Source organism: Balaenoptera borealis (assembly GCF_965194805.1).
Source record: "Balaenoptera borealis genome assembly, chromosome: X".
Lineage (NCBI taxonomy): Eukaryota > Metazoa > Chordata > Mammalia > Artiodactyla > Balaenopteridae > Balaenoptera > Balaenoptera borealis.
In genome coordinates this window covers 76565860-76592506 of record NC_138881.1, presented here as the reverse complement: position 1 = coordinate 76592506, position 26647 = coordinate 76565860, and the positions used below count along the sequence as shown (strand labels likewise).

The 26647-nt window shown below is 34.1% G+C and overlaps 1 protein-coding gene and 1 long non-coding RNA gene across 3 annotated transcripts in view; both read left to right on the top strand.

Annotated features, from left to right (window-relative positions):
* The window catches only part of LOC309620697 (tigger transposable element-derived protein 1-like), a 794894-nt gene that overhangs the window by 293890 nt on the left and 474357 nt on the right, over positions 1-26647 (top strand). The window contains exon 2 of one of the 2 annotated variants that reach the window (XM_082377568.1): positions 17063-25343. In XM_082377568.1, the coding sequence (XP_082233694.1) occupies positions 20280-20903 (624 nt within the window). In that variant the 5' untranslated portion in view covers positions 17063-20279 and the 3' untranslated portion in view covers positions 20904-25343. Of the gene's footprint in view, positions 1-13720; positions 25344-26647 lie in introns of those variants that run through there. The other variant, XM_082377567.1, reaches the window with a different exon arrangement.
* Positions 1-26647, top strand: part of LOC309620839 — a 415852-nt gene that overhangs the window by 45794 nt on the left and 343411 nt on the right. The window lies entirely within an intron of this gene.

Sequence of the window (26647 nt, the reverse complement as noted above, 5' to 3'; positions counted from 1 at the left end):
GGAAATCTGATTTCTAGAGCTGTCACTTTATATTATTTAAAACGTCTAAATTTCAACAAAAAACACAAGACATTCAAACAAACAAGAAATTATATTCCATTTATAAAGAAGTAAAGCAGTCAATAGATATTAGAAATTTCACAATTATGTGGAACTTAGACAATATGTTTTATTTTACTTATTTATTTTTTATCATCTTTATTGGAGTATAATTGCTTTACAATGGTGTGTTAGTTTCTGCTTTATAATAAAGTGAATCAGCTATACTTATACATATATCCCCATATCTCTTCCCTCTTGCGTCTCCCTCTCATCCTCCCTATCCCACCCCTCTAGGTAGTAACAAAGCACTGAGCTGATATACATGTGCTACGCAGCTGCTTCTCACTAGCTATCTATTTGACATTTCGTAGTGTATATATGTCCATTCCACTCTCTCACTTCGTCCCAGCTTACCTTTCCCATTCCCAGTGTCCTCAAGTCCATTCTCTATGTCTGCTTCTTTATACCTGTCCTGTACCTCGGTTCCTCAGAACCTTTTTTTTTTTTTTTTGGTTCCATATATATGTGTTAGCATACGGAATTTCTTTTTCTCTTTCTGACTTACTTCACTCTGTATGACAGACTATAGTTCCATCCACCTTACTACAAAAAAAATCAATTTCATTTCTATTTATGGCTGAGTAATATTCCATTGTGTATATGTGTCACATCTTCTTTATCCATTCATCTGTCGATGGACACTTAGGTTGCTTCCATGTCCTGGCTATTGTAAATAGTGCTGCAATGAAAATTGTGGTACATGACATTTTTGAATTATGGTTTTCTCACGGTATATGCCCAGTACTGGGAATGCTGGGTCATATGGTTGTTCTATTTTTAGTTTCTTATGGAACCTCCATACTGTCCTCCGAAGTGGCTGTATCAGTTTACATTCCCACCAACAGTGCAAGAGGGTTCCATGTTCTCCACACCCTCTCCAGCATTTATTGTTTGTAGATATTTTGATGATGGCCATTCTGAACAGTGTGAGGTGATACCTCATTGTAGCTTTGAGTTGCATTTCTCTAATGATTAGTGATGTTGAGAATTCTTTCATGTGTTTGTTAGCAATTGTATATCTCCTTTGGAGAAATGTCTACTTAGGTCTTCTGCCCATTTTTTGATTGGGTTGTTTGTTTTTTTGATATTGAGCTGCATGAGCTGCTTGTAAATTTTGGAGATTAATCATTTGTCAGTAGCTACATTTGCAAATATTTTCTTCCATTTCGAGTGTTGTCTTTTCATCTTGTTTAAGTTTTCCTCTGCTATGAAAAGATTTTAAATTTCATTAGGTCCCATTTGTTTATTTTTGTTTTTATTTCCATTTCTCTAGGAGGTGGGTCAAAAAGAATCTTCTGTGATTTATGTCATAGAGTGTGCTGCCTATGTTTTGCTCTAAGAGTTTTATAGTGTCTGGCCTCACACTTAGGTCTTTAATCCATTTTGAGTTTATTTTTGTGTATGTTGTTAGGGAGTGATTTAATCTCATTCTTTTACATGTAGCTGTCCAGATTTCCCAGCACCACTTACTGAAGAGGCTTTCTTTTCTCCATTGTACATTCTTGCCTCCTTTATCAAAGATAAGGTGACCATATGTGCATGGGTTTATCTCTGAGCTTTCTATCCTGTTTCATTGATCTATATTTCTGTTTTTGTGCTACTACCATACTGTCTGGATTAATGTAGCTTTGTAGTATAGTCTGAAGTCTGGGGACCTGATTCCACCACCTCCAATTTTCTTTCTCAAGATTGCTTTGTCTGTTCAGGGTCTTTTGTATTTCCATACAAATTGTGAAGTTTTTTGTTCTCATTCTGTGAAAAATGCCATTGGTAATTTGATAGGGATTGCACTGAGTCTGTAGATTGCTTTGGGTAGTATAGTCATTTTCACAATGTTGATTCTTCCAATACAAGAACATGGTACATCTCTCCATCTGTTTGTATCATTTTTAATTTCTTTCATCAGTGTCTTATAGTTTTCTGCATACAGACCTTTCATATCCTTTGGTAGGTTTATTATTCTTAGGTATTTTATTCTTTTTGTTGCAATGGTAAATGGGAGTGTTTCTTAATTTCTCTTTCAGACTTTTCATCATTAGTGCATAGGAATTCAAGAGATTTCTGTGCGTTAATTTTGTATCCTGCTACTTTACCAAATTCATTGATTAGCTATAGTTGTTTTCTGGTAGCATGTTTAGCATTCTCTATGTATAGTATCATGTCATCTGCAAACAGTGACAGCTTTATTTCTTCTTTTCTGATTTGGATATGTTTTATCTCTTTTTCTTCTCTTACTGCTGTGGCTAAAACTTCCAAAACTATGTTGAATAATAGTGGTGCGAGTGGACAACCTTGTCTTGTTCCTGATCTTAGAGGAAATCGTTTCAGTTTTTCACCATTGAGAACGATGTTGGCTGTGGGTTTGTCATATATGGCCTTTATTATGCTGAGATAATTTCCCTCTATGCTTACTTTCTGGAGCGTTTTTATCATAACTGGGTGTTGAATTTTGTCAAAAGTTTTTTCTGCCTCTATTGAGATGATCAAATGGTTTTTGTTCCTCAATTTGTTAATATGGTGTATCACACTAATTGATTTGCATATATTGAAAAATTCTTGCATTCCTGGGATGAACCCCACTTGAGCTTGGTGTATGATCCTTTTAATGTGCTACTGGGTTCTGTTTGCTAGTATTTTTGCATCTATGTTCATCAGTGATATAGGTCTATAGTTTTCTTTCTTTATGACATCTTTGTGTGGTTTTTGTATCAGGGTGATGGTGGCCTCATAGAATGAGCTTGAGAGTGTTCCTTCTTCTGCAATATTTTGGAAGAGTTTGAGAAGGATACGTGTTAGCTCTTCTGTAAATGTTTGATAGAATTCGCCTGTAAAGCCATATGATCTTGGGCTTTTGTTTGTTGGAAGATTTTAAACCACAGTCTCATTTTCAGTGCTTGTGATTGGTCTGTTTATATTTTCTATTTCTTCCTGGTTCAGTCTCAGAAGGTTGTACTTTTCTAAGAATTTGTGCATTTCTCCCATGTTGCCCATTTTATTGGTATATAGGTGCTTGTAGTAATCTCTCATGGTCCTTTGTATTTCTGCAATGTCAGTAGTTACTTATCTTTTTTCATTTCTCTTTCTGTTAATTTGAGTCTTCTCCCTTTTTTTCCTGATGAGTTTGGCTAATGTTTTATCAATTTTGTTTATCTTCTCAAGAACCAGTTTTTAGTTGTATTGATCTTTGCTATTGTTTTCTTCATTGCTTTTTCATTTATTTCTGATCTGAACTTCATGATTTCTTTCCTTCTAATAACTTTGGGGTTTTTCTGTTCTTCTTTCTCCAATTGCCTTAGGTGTAAGGTTAGGTTGTTTATTTGAGATGTTTCTTGTTTCTTGAGGTGGATTGTACTGCTCTAAACTTCCCTCTTAGAACTGCTTTTGCTGCATTCCATATGTTTCTGTCCTCGTGTTTTCATTGTCATTTGTTTCTAGGTATTTTTTGATTTCCTCTTTGATTTCTTCAGTGTTCTCTTCATTATTTAGTAGTGTATTGTTTAGCATGCATTAGTATTTTTTACAGATTTTTTCCTGTATTTGATATCTATTCTTATAGCGTTGTGTTCAGAAAAGATACTTGATACAATTTCAGTTTTCTTAAATTTACCAAGGCTTGATTTGTGACCCAACATATGATCTATCCTGGAGAATGTTCCATGAGCACTTGAGAAGAAAGTGTATTCTGTTGTTTTTCGATGCAATGTCCTATAAATATCAATTGTCTGTCTTGTTTAATGTATCATTTAAAATTGTGTTTCTTTATTTATTTTCATTTTGGATGATCTGTCTATTGGTGAAAGTGGGCTGTTAAGGCCCCCTAGTATGACTGTGTTACTGTCGATTCCTCATTTTATTTCTGTTAGCATTTGCCTTATAACTTGAGGTACTCCTATGTTGGGTGCCTAAATATTTACAATTGTTATATCTTTTTCTTGGGTTGATCCTTTGATAACTATGCAGTGTCCTTCTTTGTCTCTTTAATAGTCTTTATTTTAAAGTCTACTTTTTCTGATATAAGTATTGCTACTCCAGCTTTCTTTTGATGTCCATTTGCATGGAATATCTTTTTCCATCCCCTCACTTTCAGTCTGTATGTGTCCCTAGGTCTGAAGTGGGTCTCTTGTAGACAGCATATATATGGGTCTTGTTTTTGTATCCATTCAGCCAGTCTATGTCTTTTGGTTGGAGCATTTAATCCATTTACATTTAAGGTGGTTATCGATATGTATGTTCCTATTAGTATTTTCTTAATTGTTTTGGGTTTGTTAATGTAGGTCTTTTCCTTCTCTTGTGTTTCCTGCCTAGAAAAGTTCGTTTAGCATTTGCTGTAATGCTGGTTTGGTGGTGCTGACTTCTCTTAGCTTTTGCTTATCTGTAAAGGTTTTCATTTCTCCATCGAATCTGAATGAGATCCTTGCTGTGTATAGTAATCTTGGTTGTAAGTTTTTCCCTTTTATCACTTTAAATATGTCCTGTCACTCCCTTCTGGCTTGCAGAGTTTCTGCTGAGAGATCAGCTGTTAACCTTATGGGGATTCCCTTGTATATTATTTGTTGTTTCCCCTTGCTGCTTTGAATATTTGTTCTTTGTTTTTAATTTTTGATAGTTTGATTAATATGTGTCTTTGTGTGTTTCTCCTTGGATTTATCCTGTATAGTACTCTCTGCACCTCCTGGACTTGATTGACTATTTCCTTTCCCTTATTAAGTTAGTTTTCAACTATAATCTCTTCAAATATTTTCTCAGTCCCTTTCTTTTTCTCTTCTTCTTCTGGGAACCCAATAATTTGAATGTTGGTGCGTTTAATGTTGTCCCAGAGATCTCTGAGAATGTCCTCAATTCTTTTCATTCTTTTTTCTTCTCTGCAGTAGTTATTTCCACTATTTTGTTTTCCAGGTCACTTTTCCGTTCTTCTGCCTCAGTTATTCTGCTATTGATACCTTCTTGAGAATTTTTAATTTTATTTTTGTGTTGTCAATCATTGTTTGTTTGCTCTTTTGTTCTTCTAGGTCCTTGTTAAACGTTTCTTGTATTTTCTCCATTCTGTTTCCAAGATTTTGGATCATCTTTGCTATCATTACTTTGAATTCTTTTTCAGGTAGACTGCCTATTACCTCTTCCTTTGTTTGGGTTTTTACCTTGCTCCTTCATCTTCTGTGTGCTTCTCTGTCTTCTCATTTTGCTTAACGTACTGTGTTTGGTGTCTCCTTTTCTCAGTCTGCAGGTTCTTACTTCCTGTTGTTCTTTTGTCTGCCCCCAGTGGCTAATATTGGTTCACTGGGCTGTGTAGATTCCTGGTGAAGTGGACTGGTGCCTGTGTTCTGGTGGATGAGGGTGGATCTTGTCTTTCTGGTGGGCAGGTCCACGTACATTCGTGTGTTTTGAGGTGTCTGTGACCTTATTATGATTTTAGGCAGCCTCTCTGCTAATGGGTGGGGTTGTGTTGCTGTCTTGCTGGTTGTTTGACATAAGGTGTCCAGCACTGTAGCTTCCTGGTTAATGACTGGAGATGGGTCTTAGCATTGAGATGGAGATCTCTGGGAGACCTTTCACCATTTGACATTTTATGGAGCTGGGATGTCTCTGGTGGACCAATGTGCTGAACTCGGCTCTCCCACCTCAGAGGCACAGGCCTGACACCCGGCCAGAGCATGAAGACCCTGACAGCCAGACGGGGCTGAGAAGAAAAATGAGAAAAATTTAAAAAGAAAGAAAAATAAAATAAAATAAAGTTATTAAAATAAAATTTATTAAAAATAAAGAAAATTTAAAAATAATTTAAAAAAAGAAAGAAAGAATAGAGCAACCTAACCAAGAAACAAATCCACCATTGATAACAAGATCTAAAAACTATACTAAAAAAAAATAAATAAATAATGGACAGACAGAACCCTAGGACAAATGGTAAAAGCAAACCTATACAGACAAAATCACACAAAGAAGCATACACGTACACCCTCACAAAAAGGGAAAAAGGAAAAAAAAAACATATATATCTATATACATAAAGAAAAGATAGCAACCGAATCAATAAACCAATCTACCAATAATAACAAACTTTAAATACTAAACAAAGATAAACATAAAACCAGATACAAATTAGATGCAGAAATCACACCTCAAGTCTACAGTTGCTCCCAGAGCCCACCGCCTCAATTTTGGGATGATTCTCTGTCTCTTCAGGTATTCCAGAGATGCTGGGTACATCAAGTTGATTGTGGAGATTTAATGCACTACACCTGAGGCTGCTGGGAGAGATTTCCCTTTCTATTCTTTTTTCCCATAGCTCCTGGTGTTAAGCTTTGGATATGGCCCCACCACTTCATGTAGGTCACCTGAGGGCATCTGTTCCTTGCCCAGACAGGACAGGGTTAAAGTAGCAGGTGATATGCTTCTCTGGCTCACTCAGGCTGGGGGCAGTGTGGGTTACGGAATGTGGGGTGAGCCTGCAGTGGCAGAGGCCGGCCTGACCTTGCAACAGCCTGTGGTGCACCGTGTGTTGTCCCAGAGAAGTTGTCCCTGAATCAAGGGATCCTGGCAGTGGTGGGCTACACAGGCTCCCGGGAGGCGTGGTGTGGATAGTGACCTGTGCTTGCACACAGGCTTCTTGGTGGCTGCAGCAGCAGCCTTAGCGTTTCATGCCCATCTCTGGTGTCCGTGCTGATAGCCATGGCTTATGTTGTCCTTGGATCTCATTTAAGTGGTGCTCTGAATCCCCTCTCCTTGTGTACCCCAAAACAATGGTCTCTTGTCTCTTAGGCTGGTCCAGATTTTTTTCCAGACTCCCTCCCGCCTATCTCTGGTGCACTAGCCCCCTTCTGGCTCTGTTCATGGAGCCAACCCCAGTCCTCTCCCTGGCATGTGACCTCCGAACCTGAAGCCTCAGCTGTCAGCCCCCACATGCCCCAGTGGGTGAGCAGACAAAGCTCTCAGGCTGGTGAGTGCTGGTCAGCACCGATCCTCTGTGTGGGAGTCTCTCTGCTTTGCCCTCTACACCCCTATTTCTGCACTCTCCTCTATGGGTCCAAAGCTTCCCCCTGTCACTCCCTGTCTCCACCAGTGAATGGGCTTCGTAGTGTGTGGAAACTTTTCCTCCTTCACAGCTCCCTCCTAGAGGTGCAGGTCCTGTCCCTTTTCTTTTGTCTCTGTTTTTTTCTTTTTTCTTTTGTTCTACCCATGTACATGGGGAGTTTCTTGCCTTTTGGGAAGTCTCTGGTCTTCTGCCACCATTCAGTAGGTGTTCTGTAGGAGTTGTTCCACATGTAGATGTATTTCTGATGTATTTGTGGGGAGGAAGTTGATCTCCACTTCTTACTCCTCCACCATCTTGAAAGTCCAACAATATACTTTTAAATAATGAATAGGTAAAAAATAAATCACAAGGTAAATTAGAAAATACTTTGAAATTAATGAAATTAAAACACAAATCCAAAAAGGGGATGCAGCTAAAGTAATGCTTTAACAAATAATGTACAGATATAGATACTATCATAAAAAGAAGAAACATCAAATCAATAAACTGAACTTCTATTAAGAAACTAGAAAAACAGAGCAAATTAAATCCAAATAAAGCATAAAAAATAATAAATACTAAAATGGAAATAAAAGGCAGGTAGGAAAACAACAGAAATAATTAATAAAAATAGGTTATTTGAACATAATAACAAAACTCACAGTACTTTAATTAGATGATCAGGAGTGAAAGGAAAATTTAATTATTAAATGAGAAATGAAAGATGAGCTAATACTACTGAACTTACAAAATAAAATGTGTAACAAGGGAATTCTATAAAGAAATAATCTGTATGCAACTAATTAGCTTACCTAGGTGAAGTGGACAAATTGTTAGAAAGAAAAAGTTAAATTACACTGACTAAATAAGAAATAGAAAGTCTGAATAGCTATATTCAGTAAAGAGAATGAGATAGTAAGAAAATAATTTTTTCTACTAAGTAAAGCCCAGTAAGAGAAAGCTTCATGAATTCTATCAAATATTTAAAGTGGAATTGAAATAAATCCTTCACAATATCTTTTAGAAATGGAAGAGGCTGGGAAACTTTTCAACTGAATGTATGAGATCAGTATCACCTGATACTAAACCCAAAAACTTTATTAAAAAAAAAGACTTTCAACCAGTATCTCTTATGAACATAGATATAAATATTCTAAACAAAATATGAGCTTACTGAATGTATCAACATATAAACATGAAGTTCAACATGACATAGAGGGATTTATCCCAGAAAAGTAAAGTAGATTCAACATACAAAAATTAATCAGCGTGATACATCACAGTAATAGAATAACAAACAAATGGAATAAGAAAACAAAAATGATCCATAATCATCTTGATATAGAACAAGAAGAAAACATGCACAAAAACAAAGAATTTGGCAAAATGCAATACTATTTCATAATAAAAACACTCACCAAACTAGAAATAGAAGGGAAATGCCTTAACCTGGAAAAGGACATATATGAAAACATCTGAAGCCAACATTTATTTGTAATGGCAAAATTTTGATGCTTTTCCACTAAGATCAATAACAAAACAGGTTTTGCACTCTCAGTGCTTGTATTCAAGATTGTCCTATAGTTTCTAATTATGGCAATAAGTCAAAGAAAAAATGCGTATAGATTGAAAGTAGTAAAAGTATCACCATTTACACATGCTGTGATTTTCTATATAGAATTCCAAAGGAATCTACAAGATAATCTATTAAAACTAATGAACAAATTTAGCAAGGTTAAAAGTTATAAGATCAATATATACAAAAATCTGTTCCAATTCTATACATTGTCAATAACCAATCAAAATGAAAATAAGAAACAATTCCATTTACACTAATGCCAAACAGGGTAAAATATTTAGAAATTATTTTAGCAAAATAAATGCAAAATTTATACACTGAAAACTAAAAAAAATTATCTAAATGAATGAAAGAAGATCCAAATGTGCAAAAAGATTCCATGTTTATGGATTGGAAGACTTAATATTGTTAAAATGGCAATAACCCCCTATGAATCAAGAAGGGCATGCACATACACAATTGTTGGACACATACTCAGAAAAGATCCCAAAAGACCGTACATTTTCACTTTTGGCTGATTTTCAGAACCCACACAAACATGGAGTAAATGCAAAGACAGAGTTGCAAACAGCTTGGGTAAGGATTAATGGAGTGTCCCAACACGGAGTCAATCTTCAAAGAATGGGAAAGATTTGTTGTTGCTGTTATTGTTGTTGTTGTATTGGCTCCAGGTATTTAAGCAAACTTCTTCAAATGACTAGCTGGCCATGAAGCAAATAGAACTGAGACTTTAGTGACAACAGATGACAAAGAATACAGTCTTTGTCAAATTAGTTTTAAAAAGTCATGAAGCAAACAATTATAACCCACAAGAAACAACAACAAAAAGCCTGGGGATGGGGAGAATTGGATTGCTAAACTTACCACTTTCCTATGTTCAAAATATCCAGTATTCAACACAAAATTACAAGGAATGCAAAGAAAAGAGAAAATGTGGGCCAGTTACAGGAAAAAAATGAATTAATATAAACTGTCCCTGACACTTAGACTTACTAGACAAAGACTTTAATCAATTATCCTAAATATGATTTAAGAGCAATAGAAAATCACAACCAAATAACTAAAGGAAAGCAGGAAAACAATGTCTTTTTATAAGGAGTATATCAATAAAGAAATGGAAATTATAAATAAGAACTAAATAGAAATTCTGAAGCTGAAAAGTAAAAAACTGAAATGTAAAATTTATGAGAGGTGTCTGATAGTAGATTTGAGCAGCCAGGACAAAGAATCAGCAAACATGAAGATAGATTAATTAAGATCATCCAATCTGAGGATAAGAGAGAAAAAGAATGAACAAACATAGAATCTAAGAGACTTGTGGGACATCAAAAAAATACAAACATTAACATAAAGGGAGTTCCCAGAAAGATAGAAGAGAGAGGGGGGCCTAAAATTATTTGAAGATTATGGCATATAGTTCCCAAATTTAATGAAAAGTAGGAATCCATACATCCAAGAAGCTCAACAAACTCCAAGAAGGATAAACTCTGAGATTTACAGGGAAGGCATATTATAATCAAATTGTAGAAAGACAAAGAGAGAATCTTGAAAGCAGCAAGATAGAAATGACTCCTAACATATAAGGGTTCTTCAAAGAAAGAGCAATGGCTGATTACTTATCAGAAATCATGGAAGTCAGAAGGCAGTAGGATGAAAAATCAAAAGTAATGAAAGAAGAAAGAAACTGTCAACCAAGAATTTTATATCTGGCAAAACTATACTACAAAAAATGAAGAAAAAATTAAGACATCCCTAGATAAGTAAAAATCTCAGAGTTTGTTGCTAGTGAAGCTATCCAACAAGAATTGCTTAATGGAACCATACAGACAAATATGAAAGGTCACTAGAAATTAACTACAACCCATACAAAGGAATAAAGAACACTAGGAAAGGTAACTGCATAGTTAAATGTAAAAGTCAGCATTATTGTATTTTTATTGGTTTATTGTATTGGTTTATAAGTACTATTTAAAATTTGTTTCCATATAATTTAAAACACAAATACATAAAACAATAATTATAAATCTGTTAATGGTACAAAATGAATAAAAATATAATTTTTCAAAATAACTTTAAAAGGAGGTGGAAATGTGTATGGTAGAGTTTTCCATATTATTAAATCTGAGATAGTAGTAATTCAAACTATATTGTTGTATATTTGAATTATTCATTGTAATCCCCAGGGTTATCACTAATAAAATAAGTAAAAATGCACAGGAAATGGAAATTAGACAGTATTTTAAATGATGCATTAAAAAATATATAATAAAAAGAAATGTGTGGTGGAATTGAGAAAAAAAGATCAAAGACGTAGAGGAAACAAAAATACACGAAGTAAACTTGTTCTTTCTTATCAATAATTACTGTAAATAAATAGATTAAACTTTTCAATCAAAAGGTAGAGATTGCAGAATGGATAAAAAAAAAAAAAGAATCTGACAATGTACAAGAGATTCCATTTAGACTTAAACACACAAAGAGGATAAACATAAAAGGACAGAAAATATATTCAAATAAAATGTAAGCAAAAGACACCTGTAGTGGTTATATTGTCTGACATTACTACATGTCAGACAAAATTGACTTTAAATTAAAATAAAGAAAGAAAGAATGAAATTCTATATTGATAAAAGGGTCAATTCATCAAGAAGATGTAACAAAAACATATAGAGGGAGTAAGTCAGCAAATTGGTGGTGTGAGTTGCTCCTTTTATTTTCTTACTCTTTGTCTTCTGATGATTAGATATGGCATATTGTTCTATTTACTTTACTCTTTTTTATTTCTTATAGTTCTCAGAATATAAATTTTATATACTTTGTTAGATTTATACCTTATATAGATTTTTTACTATTTATGTAGATTTTATCATTCGTATGCAGAGTATTATTTCTTAATTTCACCTTTTAGTTGTTTGTTACTAATATTGTGAAATAAAATAATTTTATATTTATCTTTTATGCTGGCAAAACAATAAACTATTTTAATATGCATTTTTATAGATTCTTTGAGATTTCTGACATAGCCAATAGTGATTGTGAGAGCTAAAGAATCAGGAAACAATCAAAATGTATTCATGTCAAATAATAGGGCTCTCCACATGGAATTACATGGTGGGTACATCTAAGAATAAAAGGCAAAACTGAGAAGTGTTTTAAATCATCAATGTATAATGTTTTCAAGGAAAGTAGAAGAAGACAGAGGGTCATGTGTTGACTAGTGCTGTCAGGATTCTAATACAAAGTAGAAGATCCTTACTAAAGTAGCAACTACTAGAGAGGAATAATTGGAAGTACAATCCATCTTGAGCAAGAGAGGCAAGCTAGGATTAGAGAAAATTAATGATTAAGAAAATAAGAGTTTAAAATTCAGGAGTAATAGCATAGAAAATACTGGAGAGATAGTTAAACTAAGAAGTCATATATTTATTGCTTTATCATGATAATAGAAAGAGCTCTAGAACAATGCCTACAGCAATGCTAACATTGTTGACACCCCTGCCCCCACTCTGCAGGTAGGAAACTCCTAAAATAAAGAAAATCTCATTTCTTGTAACCATGAGAATAAGTGAATGATTTTGTTCAAATCCCATGCAAAGGCAATTTTAGAATAGTGGAAATATTTATATGAATAATGCAAGATATAAAACTATAAACCAAAAACTATAAATCTTCAATTCATAGATTTAATGCAATTTCTATCCAAATTTTAGCAAGTTGTTTTTTTTTTTTTTTGTAGGCTTTGACAAGCTTATTCTGAAATTTATATGGAAAATGACTGGCCCTAGAATAGCTAAAACAATTATGACAAAGAAGAATAAAGTGATAAGAATCATATTACCTGATATTAAACCTTAGTGTATATCTAAGGTAATCATGAAGTGTAATATTTGCAGAGATCAGTGGAACAGAATAGAGAATGCAGAAGTAGACCCACACAAATATGCCCAAATGATTTTTGACAAAGTTGTAATAGCAATTCAATGGAGAAAAGAGATCCTATTTAACACATGTTGCTTAAGCAATTGTACACTGATAGACAAAACATAAAATTCAAGATAAACCTAATTTCTTATACAAAAATTAACTTAAAATAAATTATAGACATAAATGTAAACCATAAACCTAAAACATTTATAAAAAATTAAATGTAGAAAAACATCTTCTAGATCTATGCTTGGACAAAAAGCTTTTAGATTTGAAAAAATGTACAACTGAAAAAAGAAAAATACATATAAATTTATCAAAATTAAAATTTTTGTTCTGTGTAAGACTAAGTTAAGAGTATGAAAAGAGAAGCTACATAATGCATATTGGGGGAGAAAAATTCTAAAATACATATCTAACAAAGGAATAGTAACTGGAATATATATATATATATATATATTCAATGATGTGTATATATATATATATATATATATATATAAAACATTGAAATCTCAACAGTAAAAAGGAATCTAACTAGAAAAATGAGAGAATTAAATGACCAGATATTTCACAGAAAACCATATATAAATGACAAATAAGAACATGAAAAGATGCTCAACATCATTAGACATTAGAAATATACAAATTAAAAACAGATATCACTATAGAACTATCAGAAAGACTAAAATACAATTGTGACAACACCAAATACTAATGAGTATGCAGAGAAACTGAATCACTCGTAAAATAATGATAGGTATAGTAGTATAGCCATTCTGGAAAACAGGTTGGCACATTCTGTAAAATTAACATGCAACTAGCATATGAGCCAGCAATTGCAGTCTTAGACATTTATTTCAGAGGAATAAAAATTTATGTTTACATGAAAAACTGTACATGAATGTTCAGAGCAGTTTTACTCATATTAGACCAAAAATACAAACAATATACATGTCCTTCAACAGGTGAATTGTTAAACTGTGGTACATATATTCAATGGAATAGTACCCTAATAAAAAGGAACAAATTATTAAGACATGCAAAAACCTGAATAAATCTCCAGGGAGTTATGCTAAGTAAAAAAAATACCCAGTTATTATGATCTTATTTATGTAAAATTCTTAGGATGACAAAATTTAGAAATGAGAACATGGGTTAGTTTTGGAGGTTAAGTAGGGTGGTTATTAAAGGGCAATACAAGGTATCATTGATGTGATAAAACTATTCTTGATTGTGTTGGTACATACATATGTGAGAAAATTTTATAGAATTAACAAAGTTACACGCATAAATAAGTACAAGTAAAATTGAAAAATCTGAATGAGATTGGTGGATTCTTCAGTGTCATTCTGGTTGTGATACTGTAGTATTATTTTGCAAAATGTAACCATTTGTGAGTAAAATGTACATGTTTTCTCCATTAATTCTTACACTATGCAATTATGTGTGAATCTATAATTATCTCAATAAAAGTTTCAACTAAAAAGAAATTACTAAGAAGTGATTTGAGACATAGGTAGGTGGCAATGACAAAAACATACAGATAAATAAAAGGTATAAAAAACAATTAAATAGAAATTCTGGTTTCAAGTATGGAATATAAGGTGCTGGAAGTCAGCACTCCCATCCTCACAGGAGAAAAAGCTGGACAAACTGAAAATCAAAAACTCCTCTTTTATCCATCAGAATATTGATGTCATGGGGCAAATTGCTGCCCCCAGAAGTGAAAGACAGATGGGTGGATACAGAGAATTACAACATAGAGAAGAAGCCCAGGAATATAAAACTCTATGGAAACCAGTAACAGGGTACGACAAACCTAAAATGTAATTGATGAATTGCTGGAGGCTCAGTTTTAGGGGTCCCCCACGGTTTTGTGAATTTATCGCCAAGAGCCCTATCAGGTTCTCACAGTGAAGACTGGAGAAAAATCCCCTTGTTCTTCTGGCAGGAAAAGGAAAACAGTAGCCTTTTTTTCCTCACATGAAATAGTAGAGAGTTTATTAGACCTTTTTCTACCTTTGAGAGGCTCAGGACTTCAATTTTTTTTTCCCCTGAGCCACACAAAATTGTCAAACATTGGTTAGCTTTTTGATCACTTATTTTGGGATTGGAAAATGCCCCTAGGGGAAATGTGTCCCTAGAGTCCATGCTTCCACAACTTGAGATTAGCTTATTCTCTCCAATTTTGGTAAAGGTCTTCTTTACTGTCAGCTTTTTTTTTTTTTAACTTTTTATTATATATTGGAGTACAGTTGATGAACAATGTTGTGTTAGTTTCAGGTGTACAGAAAAGTAATTCAGTTATAAATATATATGTATCTATTCTTTTTCAGATGCTTTTCCCATTTAGGTTGTTGCATAATATTGGGCAGAGTACCCTGTGCTATACAGTAGGTCCTTATTGGTTATCCACTTAAAATATAGCAGTGTGTACACGTCAATCCCAAATTCCCTAACTATCCCTTCCCCCCTGCTCAGCATAAGTTCTTTCTCTAGGCCTGTGAGTCTGTTTCTGTTTTGTAAATAAGTTCATTTGTATCATTTTTTCAAGATTCTGCATATAAGTAATATCATACGATATTTGTCTTTGTCTGACTTAGTTCACTCAGTATGACAATCTCTAGATCCATCCATGTTGCTGCAAATGGCATTATTTCATTCTTTTTAATGGCTGAGTAATATTCCCTTGTATATATGTACCACATCTTCTTTATCCATTTTTCTGAAAATGAACATTTAGGTTGCTTCCATGTCTTGGCTATTGTAAACAGCACTGCAATGAACATTGGGGTGCTTGTATCCTTTCAGACCATGTTTTTTTCTGGATATATGCCCAGGAGTGGGATTGCAGGATCATATGGTAGCTCTATTTTTAGTTCCTTAATGATCGTCCATACTATCCTCCATAGTGGCTACACCAATTTACATTCCCACCAACAGTGTAAGAGCATTCCCTTCTTTCCACACCCTCTCCAGCATTTATTGTTTGTAGATTATTTTAATGATAGCCATTCTATCATTAAAAAATGATAATTGGCCACCTGTATGTCTTCTTTGGAGAAATGTCTATTTAGGTCTTCTGCCCATTTTTTGATTGGGTTGTTTGTTATGATAATATTAAGCTGCATGATCTATTTGTAAATTTTGGAGACTAATCCATTGTCGGCCACATCATTTGCAAATATTTTCTCCCATTCTGTGGGTTGTCTTTTCATTTTGTTTATGGTTTCCTTTGCTGTTCAAAAACTTTTGAGTTTGTTTAGGTCTCATTTGTTTTTGTTTTCTTTACCCTAGGAGATGGATCGAAAAAGGTATTGCTGCGATTTATGTCAGAGAGTGTTCTGCCTATGTTTTCCTCTAAGAGTTTTATAGTGTTCATTCTCATATTTAGATCTTTATCCATTTTGAGTTTATTTTTGTATATGGTGTTAGGCAGTGTTCTAATTTTATTATTTTACATGTAGCTGTCCAGTTTTCCCAGCACCATTTATTGAAGGGAATGTCTTTCCACCATTGTATAGTCTTGCCTCCTTTGTCATAGATTAATTGACCATAGGTGTGGGGATTTATTTCTGGCCTTTCTATCTTATTCCATTGATCTATATTTATATTTTTTGTGCCAGAAGCATACTGTTTTGATGACTATGACTTTGTACTATATTCTGAAGTCAGGGAGCCTGATTCCTCCAGCTCTATTTCTCTTTCTCAATTGCTATGGCTATTTGGGGTCTTTTCTGTCTCCATACAAATTTTTAAGATTTTTTGTTCTAGTTCTGTGAAGAACGACATTGGTAATTTGATAAGGATTGCATTGAATCTGTAGATTACCTTGTGTAGTATAGTCATTTTGGCAATATTCATCCTTCCAATCCAAGAACATGGTATATCCTTCCATCTGTTTTTGTTGTTTTCGATTTCTTTCATCAGTGTCTTATAGTTTTTGGAGTACAGTTCTTTTGTTGCCTTAGGTAGGTTTATTCCTAGGTATTTTATTCTTTTTGATGCAATGGTAAATGGGATTGTTTCTTGAATTTCTATTTCTGATCCTTCATTGTTAGGGTATAGAAATGCCACAGATATCTGTGTATTAATTTTGTAACCTGCAACTTTACCAAATGAATTTATGAGCTCTAGTACATTTCTGGTAGTGTCTTTAGGATATTCTATGTATAGTATCATGTCATCTGCAAACAGTGACATTTTAATTTCTTCTTTTCCAATTTGGATTCCTTTTATTTCTTTTTCTTCTCTGATTGTCATAGCTAGGACTTCCAAAATTATGTCGAATAAAAGTGGTCAGAGTGGACATCCTTGTGTTGTTCCTGATCTTAGAGGAAATGCTTTTAGCTTTTCACTGTTGAGTATGATATTAGCTGTAGGTTTGTCGTATATGGTCTTTATTATGTTGAGGTATGTTCCCTCTATGCCCACTTTCTGGAGAGTTTTTATCATAAATATGTGTTGAATTTTGTCAAAAGCTTTTTCTGCATCTATTGAGATGATCATATGATTTTTATTTTTCAGATGTGGTGTATCACATTGATTGATTTGTGGATACTGAAAAATCTTTGCATCCCTGGGATAAAGCCCACTTGATCATGGTGCCTGATCCTTATGTATTGTTGGATTTGTATTGCTAGTATTCTGTTGAGGATTTTTGCACCTATGTTTATCAGTGATATTGGCCTGTATTGTCTGTGTGTGTGTGTGTGTGTGTGTGGTGTCTTTGTCTGATTTTGGTATCAAGGTGATGGTGGCCTCATAGAATGAGTTTGGGAGTTTTCCTTCTTCTGCAATTAAAAAGTAGCCATTTTAAAATATGCTTGGAACATTCTTTTCTTAATAAGATGTGCCCTTGGGAGAAACTATTTACAAAAGACTGACTAGAGCTTTACCAGGTTCTAACTGACCCCAAAAAAGGGAAATATCTTCCAGCCCTCTATAGCCTTCCATGTGGGATAAGGGAAATTCATTTTTTCTGTCCCTTCTATTCTTCCTGTCTCATTGATGGGGAAAAAACAAAACAAAACAAAACTGAGGATCACCTCAGAAGGCCACTGCCAAGAACACAGTCTCACTAGAAGACTGACACAAATCATAGGAGTATAGAACACTTCCCATCGCAACTTACCACCACATAAATTTGTCCACTATATAATAACAAGGATGTAACTGAAAGAATTGCATGTCTATTAGAAGTCTCTAGACAAACCCAACAACACGGAGTATAAAAAAAGGACACCAGAGAAATTTTTGCCCCAAAACGTACAGCTACTTCATACAGTAAACTAACATCTAGACAGTTAAAAAGTCTAAAAAACTGTTCACTTCAGTTTTTATTTCCCAGTACATTCTGACCAACTTTCAACAAAAATTATAAAGCATATTAAAGATAAATGACAGCTTGAAGAAATACAGCAAGTATCAAGTCTCAGACTCAGATATGGCAGAGATATAGAAATAATCAAATCCAGAATTTAAAACAACCATGATTAACATGCTAAGAGCTCTAACGGAAAGGGTGAAAACATGTAAAAATCCATGGGTAATGTAAGCAGAGTGATGGAAACTCTAAGAAAGAATCAAAAGGAAATGTTAGGTGTAAAAAAATCACTATAATAGAAAAAAAGAATGTCTTTGATTATTTAATAGTCTTTCTAATAATTCACAAATTAACTATTACATTTATGGTGAATTAGTTTTTGATAGAGTGCCAAGTTTCTTTAATGGGGGATACAGTAGTCTTTTCTAAAAAGTGTACTAGGACAACTAGATATCTACATGCAAAAGAGCAAAGTTGTACACATACCTCACATCATTTACAAAAATTAACCCAGAATGGACCAAAAATCTAAATGTACAAGCTAAAACTATACAACTCTTAGAGTATAACATAGACATGAATCTTTGTGGCCTTGGACTAAGCAATAATTTCTTATCTATGGCACCAAAAGCACAAACATCAAGAAAAATGATAAATTACACATCCTCATAATTAAAAATTTTACTGCTTCAGACTCATAGACATAGAGAACAGACTTGTGGTTGCCAAGGGGGGGTGGAGGGAGAGGGATGGACTAGGAGTTTTGGATTGGTAGATAAAAACTATTACATTTAGAATGGATAAACAACAAGATCCTAATGTATAGCACAGGGATACATAATGTGATAAACCATAATGGAAAAGAATATTAAAAAAAGAATGTATATATGTGTATAACTGAGTCACTTTGCTGTATGGTAGAGATTGGCATAACATTGTAAATCAACTACAGTACACCCCCTACATATGAACCTTCAAGTTGCAAACTTTCAAAGATGCAAATGTGTGTTCGCATGTCCAATCATGTAAGTTAGTTCATGTGTCTGGCGTACATTGTCACGTGTGTGCATCCTGTACAAGTGGTTGTGCTTTTGTGTACTTTACTGTACAGTACTATATAGAGTACAGTAGTACAGTATCTTTATTTCAAGCCCAAGATGTCTGGAAGCAAGCGTAGAAGCAGTGGTTATGTAGTTGGTACTGCTAAGAAGCGCCAAGTGATAACGATGGAAACAAGAGTGAAAATAATTGAGAGAGTGGGGCGAGGCAAAAAGATGGTAGATGTTGCATGTTCTTATAACATGAATCATTCAACCATCGGCACAATTCTGAAAAACAAGGACAAGATCATGGAACGTGAAGTCTGCTGTGCCGATGATGTCAACAATAATATGAAAGAAGCGTGGAAAAGTGATAAAGGAGATGGAGAAACTTCTCAGTGTGTGGATGCAGGATCAGCGTTGAGTCCCGCTCAGCTTAATGCTGATTCAAGAGAAAGCTAAAAGCCTTTATGAAGACTTGAAGAAGAAGCATGGTGAAGAATCAGAGGGCTCATCTTTTAATGCCGGCCATGGATGGTTTCATCGGATCAAGCCTAGAGCCAAACTTCACAACGTAAAAGTAAATGGTGAGGCAGCGAGTGCAAATATGGTAGCTGCCCGGGAATTTCCTGAAACCCTTTGAGAAATTACTGATGAAGGCGTGTATTTACCCCAGCAGGTTTTTAATGTGGATGATACAGGACTATACAGGAAGAGGATGCCAGACCGAAGTTACATCAGTAAAGAGGAAAATTGATGCCAGGCTATAAAGCATCAAAAGATAGGTTGACTCTGTTGTTTGGTGGCAATGCTTCCGGTGATATGAAGCTGAAGCCTCTCTTATTTTATCATTCAGAGAACCCAAGAGCCCTTAAAAACATAGCCAAGTGCTCTCTTCCTGTTGTGTGGAAGGGTAACCCTAAAGCCTGGGTTACACAGGTCATTTTCCAGGACTGGGTTTTCTACCACTTTATCCCAGAGGTAGAGAAATATTTCTTGGAGAAGAATGTCCCATTAAACATTCTTTTGCTGCTTGACAATGTTCTGGGCCATCCCTCATTCATGGACGACTTTCATCCCAATGTCAAAGTAGTGCATCTGACACCAAATACTACATTGCTCATCCAACTTATGGACAAGAGAGTTTTAGCGACTTTCAAGAAATATTATTTACATCACACCTTTTGTCAGGTAGTAAAGATGAGTGACGGATCAGAAACAGCCTTGTGAAAATTTTGGAAGGACTATAACATCTACAAGGCCATAAAAAACATTGACTTTGCTTGGCGTGAAGTTATGGTCATCACCATGAATGGGGATTGGAAGAACCTTTGCCTGCAGTTTGTTCACAATTTTCATGGATTTGAGAAGGTGGTTGAGGAGTCCAAAAAGGTCTTCAGCAACTTAGTGACCCTCAGCAAGAAGCTGGAGCTAGATCTGCAAGAGGACAACTTCATTGAACTCCTTGCTGTGCAACATGAGGAGCTTACTAATGAAGACCTGATAGAATTGGAGGCCCAGAGAGAGGACAAAGAGAGACAAGAGGAAGAAAAAGTAACTGAAAAAACAAAGAGATTCACTACACAGGAAATGGCAAGGGGATTTTCTTTATCTGAAAAGGCACTGTTAGTTTGTGAGGCACAGGACCCGAACGTAGAACAGTACACGAAGGTTGCAGCAGCTGTTCAGAATGTAATCCAGTGCTACCGTGTCATCTATGATGAGAAACAAAGAGCTACTACCCAGACATCACTGGATCATTTTTTCAGGAGGGTAGATAGAATTTTATCCAGCAAGGAACCAGAACCTGTGCCATCAATATCAGATGTGAGTGAAATTGCAGCTTTCTCTCCATCTCCTATTGCTGATGATCCTTCAGCTCTACCATCTCCAACCTCTTCTCCCTCCTCCAGTCAGTAACTCTTCTTATCTGTTCACTTGATGCCAGCCCCTGTATGCCAGCTGTTGTACTGTACTACTGTACTTTTCAAGGTACTGTACTGTAAGATTAAAAATGTTTTATTTGTTTGTGTTTGTTTTTTATGTATTATTTGTGTGAAAAGTATTACAAAGCTATTACAGTACAGTACTATATAGCCAAATGTGTTAATTGGGTTCCTAGGCTAAGTTTGTTGGATTTATGAACAAATTGGACTTACAAACGTGCTCTCAGAGGGGAACTCATTCGTATGTAGGGGACTTACTGTTTACTTCAATAAAAAAAAAAATGACCACTTTAGTCATCATGGAAATGCAAATCAAAACCACAATGAGATGCCACTTCACACACACTAGGATGGCTATAATAAAAATACAGATAATAACAATTGTTGACAAGGATGTGGAGACATTGGAACCATGGACACTGCTGGTGGGAATGTAAAATTGCATAGCCACTTTGGAAAATAGTCTGGCAGTTTCTCAAAGATTAAGCATAGAGTTACCATACTACCTGGCAGGTCCACGCCTAGATATATGCCCAAGAGAACTAAAAATATACCTATACACAAAAACTTCTACATTAATATTCATAGTAGCTCTATTAATAATAACTAAAAATTAGAAACAAGTCAAATGTCTATAAATAGGTGAATTAATAAACAATATGTGGTATATCCATACAATAGAATTTTTTTTTTTAGAGTATAAATGTTTTACAATGTTGTGTTATTTTCTGCTGCACAACAAAGTGAATCAGTTATGTATACATATATCCCCTCTATTTTGGATTTCCTTCCTATTTAGGTCACAACAGAGCACTGAGTTCTCAATGGAATATTATTCAACCATAAAGATAAACTATTGATACATGGTACATGGATGAACCTTGAAAACAGTAGGCTAAGTGTCAGTCATCAAAGATCACATATTGTATAAATCCTTTTACATGATGTGTCTAAAATAAATTAATCCATGAAGACAGAAAGTATACTAGTGGTTCTCAGAAGCTGGGGGTGTGGTGAAGGTGAATGGAGTATGACTGCTAATGGCTACAAGGTTTCATTTTATTTAATCTCTTCTTGGTATCTGTATCAGAAACTGGACTATCACATGTGCTACAGTGTGTGGTCTGAAAAAAACATGGTAAGAAGGGGATTTGAGAGTGTCTTACCTCTTTACCAATAGGTAAAGGGGATGTTATCTTGTAGGATGTGGGGTACTGATAGTCCCTACCACACAATAGTGCCTCAATTGTGAAAATTCCACAGGCGATGGCCCAGGAAAATGCTCAGTGGAGAATAATTTTGTGGCATGTGCAACAATGCAGGAAGGCACTTGAAATATATAGGGGAAAGATCAGTGTCTACAGAGGTAGATTTGGCTGGTTAATACTAAGATATGTTGGTCCCTACAGAAAGATAATGAGAGATGGTGGGCTTGTAAGAAGGAGTTAATGCCTAAGTGCAAAGTCCTTTACAATTAACATTTACAAATGAACTTAGCTTACAAATAATCGCTATCACCTGTAATGGAAGGGCAGATAAAATTGAACAACAGTCTGAAGACTTAATTATGAGAGTTTCAGAACTCAAGAGATATTTGAATGCTAACACCAAGGCTCTCCCACTCTCATACTAAACCATTAACTTAATTCCTTAGCTCTTAGCCTTTCACTTTTCATTATACCTCTGTAGAGTCTATTATGTGAATGTCAGGGCCCTGGTGGGGAAAATCTGTGATCAAGGACATCTGTTTCCTTTTTTTTTTTTTTTTTTTTAAACCCATGAGAATGTTGACTCTACAACAACCTCCTCCCTCATTGTACTAGGCTTGTAGAAGTGGCTAATACTTAGAGCTAGTATTTCAACTCTACTGGTGGCTGCTACAGGAATCACTATCACAGAAAGCAATAAGAGGTCCCAACTCCTATATGGGCAGATAACTTATGTAAAACTCTAATATAATCTGGCTGTGGATATGCTAAACCTGTTAATAGAATAAAGAGGCAATTCGACTGAAGAATTGCTAAAACTAGTCAGCATGTACTGGAAGGATCCAGGGGAATCCTCCTGGGACTAGATTTTAAGAGTGCATGATCAAGAGGAGTAGAATGTAAGACTACATAAGCAAGAATTTATTGACATGGAACTCTCACAACATGGGATTTGACAACCTAGCAAAGATCTCAGAGAATGCTTATTGCACAGGTGGCTCTTTAAAGCCTAGAAAAATCACTGCCAGGTTTCAGTGATGTCAAAGTATTTAAGTTGCTGTGGTAGATAGTGGAGGAAGAAATAAAGAAGCTAGGGGTATGGTATTGGAAATTCTAGCCAGAGCAATTAGACAAGAAAAATAAATAAAAGGCACCCAAATTGGAAAGGGAGAAGTAAAACTCTATGTGCAGATGACATATTATATATAGAAAACCATAAAGACACCACCAATAAAAAAAATCAGTTAGAACTAATAAAAAATTGAGTAAAGTTGCAAAATATAAAATCAACATACAAAAAGCAGTTGCCTTTCTACATACTAATAACAAACTATAAAAAAGAGAAATTAAAAAACTATCTCATTTACAATTGCATCAAAAATAATAAAACACCTAGGAATAACTTTAAGCAAGGAAATGAAAGACCTGTATACTGAAATGACAAGGCATTAATAAGAGAAAATGAAGAGGATACAAATAAATGGAAAGATATTCCATACTCTTGAATTGGAAGAATATTGTTAAAATATCCATACTACCTAAAGCAATCTACAGATTCAATGCAATTCCTATCAAACTTCCAAAGACCTTTTTTTTTTTACAGAAATATAACTAATAATCCTAAAATTTGTATGGAGCCACAAAAACCTCAAATATCCAATCTTGAGAAAGAAGAACAAAGCTGGAGGCAACATACTTCCTGATTTCAAACTAAGACAAGAATGTGTGCTTTCACCACTTCTGTTTAACATAGTACTGCAAGCACTAGATAGTGTTATTAGGGAAGATAAATAAAAGGCATCCAAATTGAAAAGAAAACATTAAAATTATTAGCACTTGCTGATGACATTATCTTATATGTAGAAAATACTAAAAGTTACACATACACACACACACACAGAGTTCAGGAAAATTACAAGATAAAAAATCATCATGCAAAAATCAGTTGTATTTCCACATACTAATAGTGAAAAATCTGAAAAAGGAATTTTAAAAAATTCAATTTACAATAGCATAAAAAAAATAAAATACTTAAAAATGCACTTAACCAAAGGGGTGAAAAGACTTGTATGCTGAAAAGTACAAAACATTGCTGAAAGAAATTTAAGAAGACATCATTAAATGGAAAGTCATCCTGTTTTCATGGATTGAAAGACTTAATATTGTTAAGTTGTTAATACCACCCTAAGTGATTTAAAAATTCAACGCAATTCCTATCGATATACTACGTTTTCTAATTTTTTGCAGAAATGGAAAAATCCAACTTAAAGTTTTTGGTGGAATCTCAAAGGACCCTGAATAGCTAAAACAGTCTTGAAAAGAGAAGAGCAAGTTAGAGATCCCATATTTCCTGATTTCAAAACTTACTACAGTGCTAGAGTAATCAAAACAGTTTGGTATTGGCATAAAGACAAATATATATACAAATGGAATAGAATAGAAAGCACAAAAATAAACCATGCATATATGGTCAAATACTTTTTGACAAGGGTTTGAAGACTACTCAATGGGGAAAGGACAGTCTTTACAACAAATTGACTTGGAGAAACCAGATAAACACATGCAAAATAATGAAGGTGTACCCTTCCCTTACACCATACACAAAAATTAACTCAGAAGGGATCAAAGACCTAAATGTAATTCCTAAAATTATAAAACTCTTAGAATAAAGTATAAAGACTTCATGACATTGGATTTGGTATTGTCCTTCTTGGATATGACACCAAGAGCACAGGCAACAAAAAACACAAAATTTAAATTGAACTGCATCATAATTAAAACCTTCTGTACATCAAAGGACATAATCACCAGAATTAAAAGACAATATTATAGAATGATTAAATATTTTAAAATTACATATATGGTTAAAGGTTAATGTCGAGAGTATAAAAAGAACTACAACTCAACATCAATTAAACAAATAACCCAATTTAAAAAAAAAAAATAGGTAAAAGAATTGAGTAGACATTTCACCAAAGAAGATGTACAAATGGTCAACAAGTATATCAAAAGATGCTCAACATCATTAATCATTAGGAAATATAAATCAAAAACACAATAAGAGAACACCACACACTCATTAGGGTGACTACTAAAACTTCAAAGAAATAAAGAAAATAGCAAGTGTTAGTGAGGAAGTGGAGAAATTGGAAACCTTATGCATCATAGCTACAAATGTAAAACATAAAATGACAAAAAGTATAGCAGTTTATCAAAACAGAATTACCGTATGATCAAGTAATGTCACTTCTCAGTATATACTCAAAAGAATTGAAAGTAAGGATTATTAGATATACATACACTCATAGATAGATAGATAGATAGATAGATATAATAGAATATTTTTTTCAGCCTTAAAAAAAGGAAATTCTGACATGTACTACAGCAGGGATGAACTTTATGTGAAGTAAAATAAACTAGTCACAAAAAGACTTATACGTGATTTCACTTATGTGAAATACCTAGAGTAGTCAAACTCATAAAGACAGAAAGTAGAATACTGGTTTCCAGGGCCTAAGTGGGAAGTGGGAATTGTTGTTTAATGGGTAGAGTTTTTGTTTCGCAAGATGAAAAGTCTGGAGATTGGTTGCACAACAATGGGAATTTACTTAGTACTACTAAACTGTACACTTTAAAATTGTTAATACCATAAATACTATATTACAAGTATTTTACCACAATTTAAAAAATCTCAGCAAACAAAATGGAAAAGGAGACACACAGAACCTGATAAAAGGTACCAAAAAAGACATATGACAAAAGTTATTCTTAATCGAGAAAAATTGCAAACTTTCCTGCTGAGTTAAGTAATGACCTGTGATGCCTATTATTACTTCTACTATCAACATTGTTCTGGAAGTCTTAGCCAGTACAATAAGAGAGGGGAAAAAAAGCAATACAATTTAGAAAGGTTGATATAAAACTATCATTCACAGATCATATGTCTTTATTACACAGACTGCCAAAATATTTTTCAGACAAATTATTTTAATTAATAAACAAATTTAGCAGGGCTATTGGATAAAATTCAATATAAAATAATTGTATTTCTTTAACTTAAAACAAATACTTAGAAAATACAATTGTAATATAGATACTATATAATTAGTATCAAAACACATCTAATACAAATTAAATAAATCTAGTAAAAGGTATCTAATTCTGTCACTCATAATAATAGAAAATACCAAGAGAAATGCGACCTCCACAAATGGAAGGATGACCCAGGTTCTTGGATTGAAAGATTCAATATTTAAAGCTGTTCTTTTAAACCATTTTTTAAAAATTGAAGTATAGTTAATTTAGAATATTGTGTTAGTTTCAGGTGTACAGCAAAGTAATTCAGTTTTATATATATATACATATAATTTTTCAGATTCTATTCCATTGCAGGTTATTACAAGATATTGAATATTGTTCCCTGTGCTATACAGTAGGGCCTTGTTGTTTACCTATTTTATATGTAGTAGTGTGTATATGTTAATCCCAAGATCTTACTTTATCTCTCCCA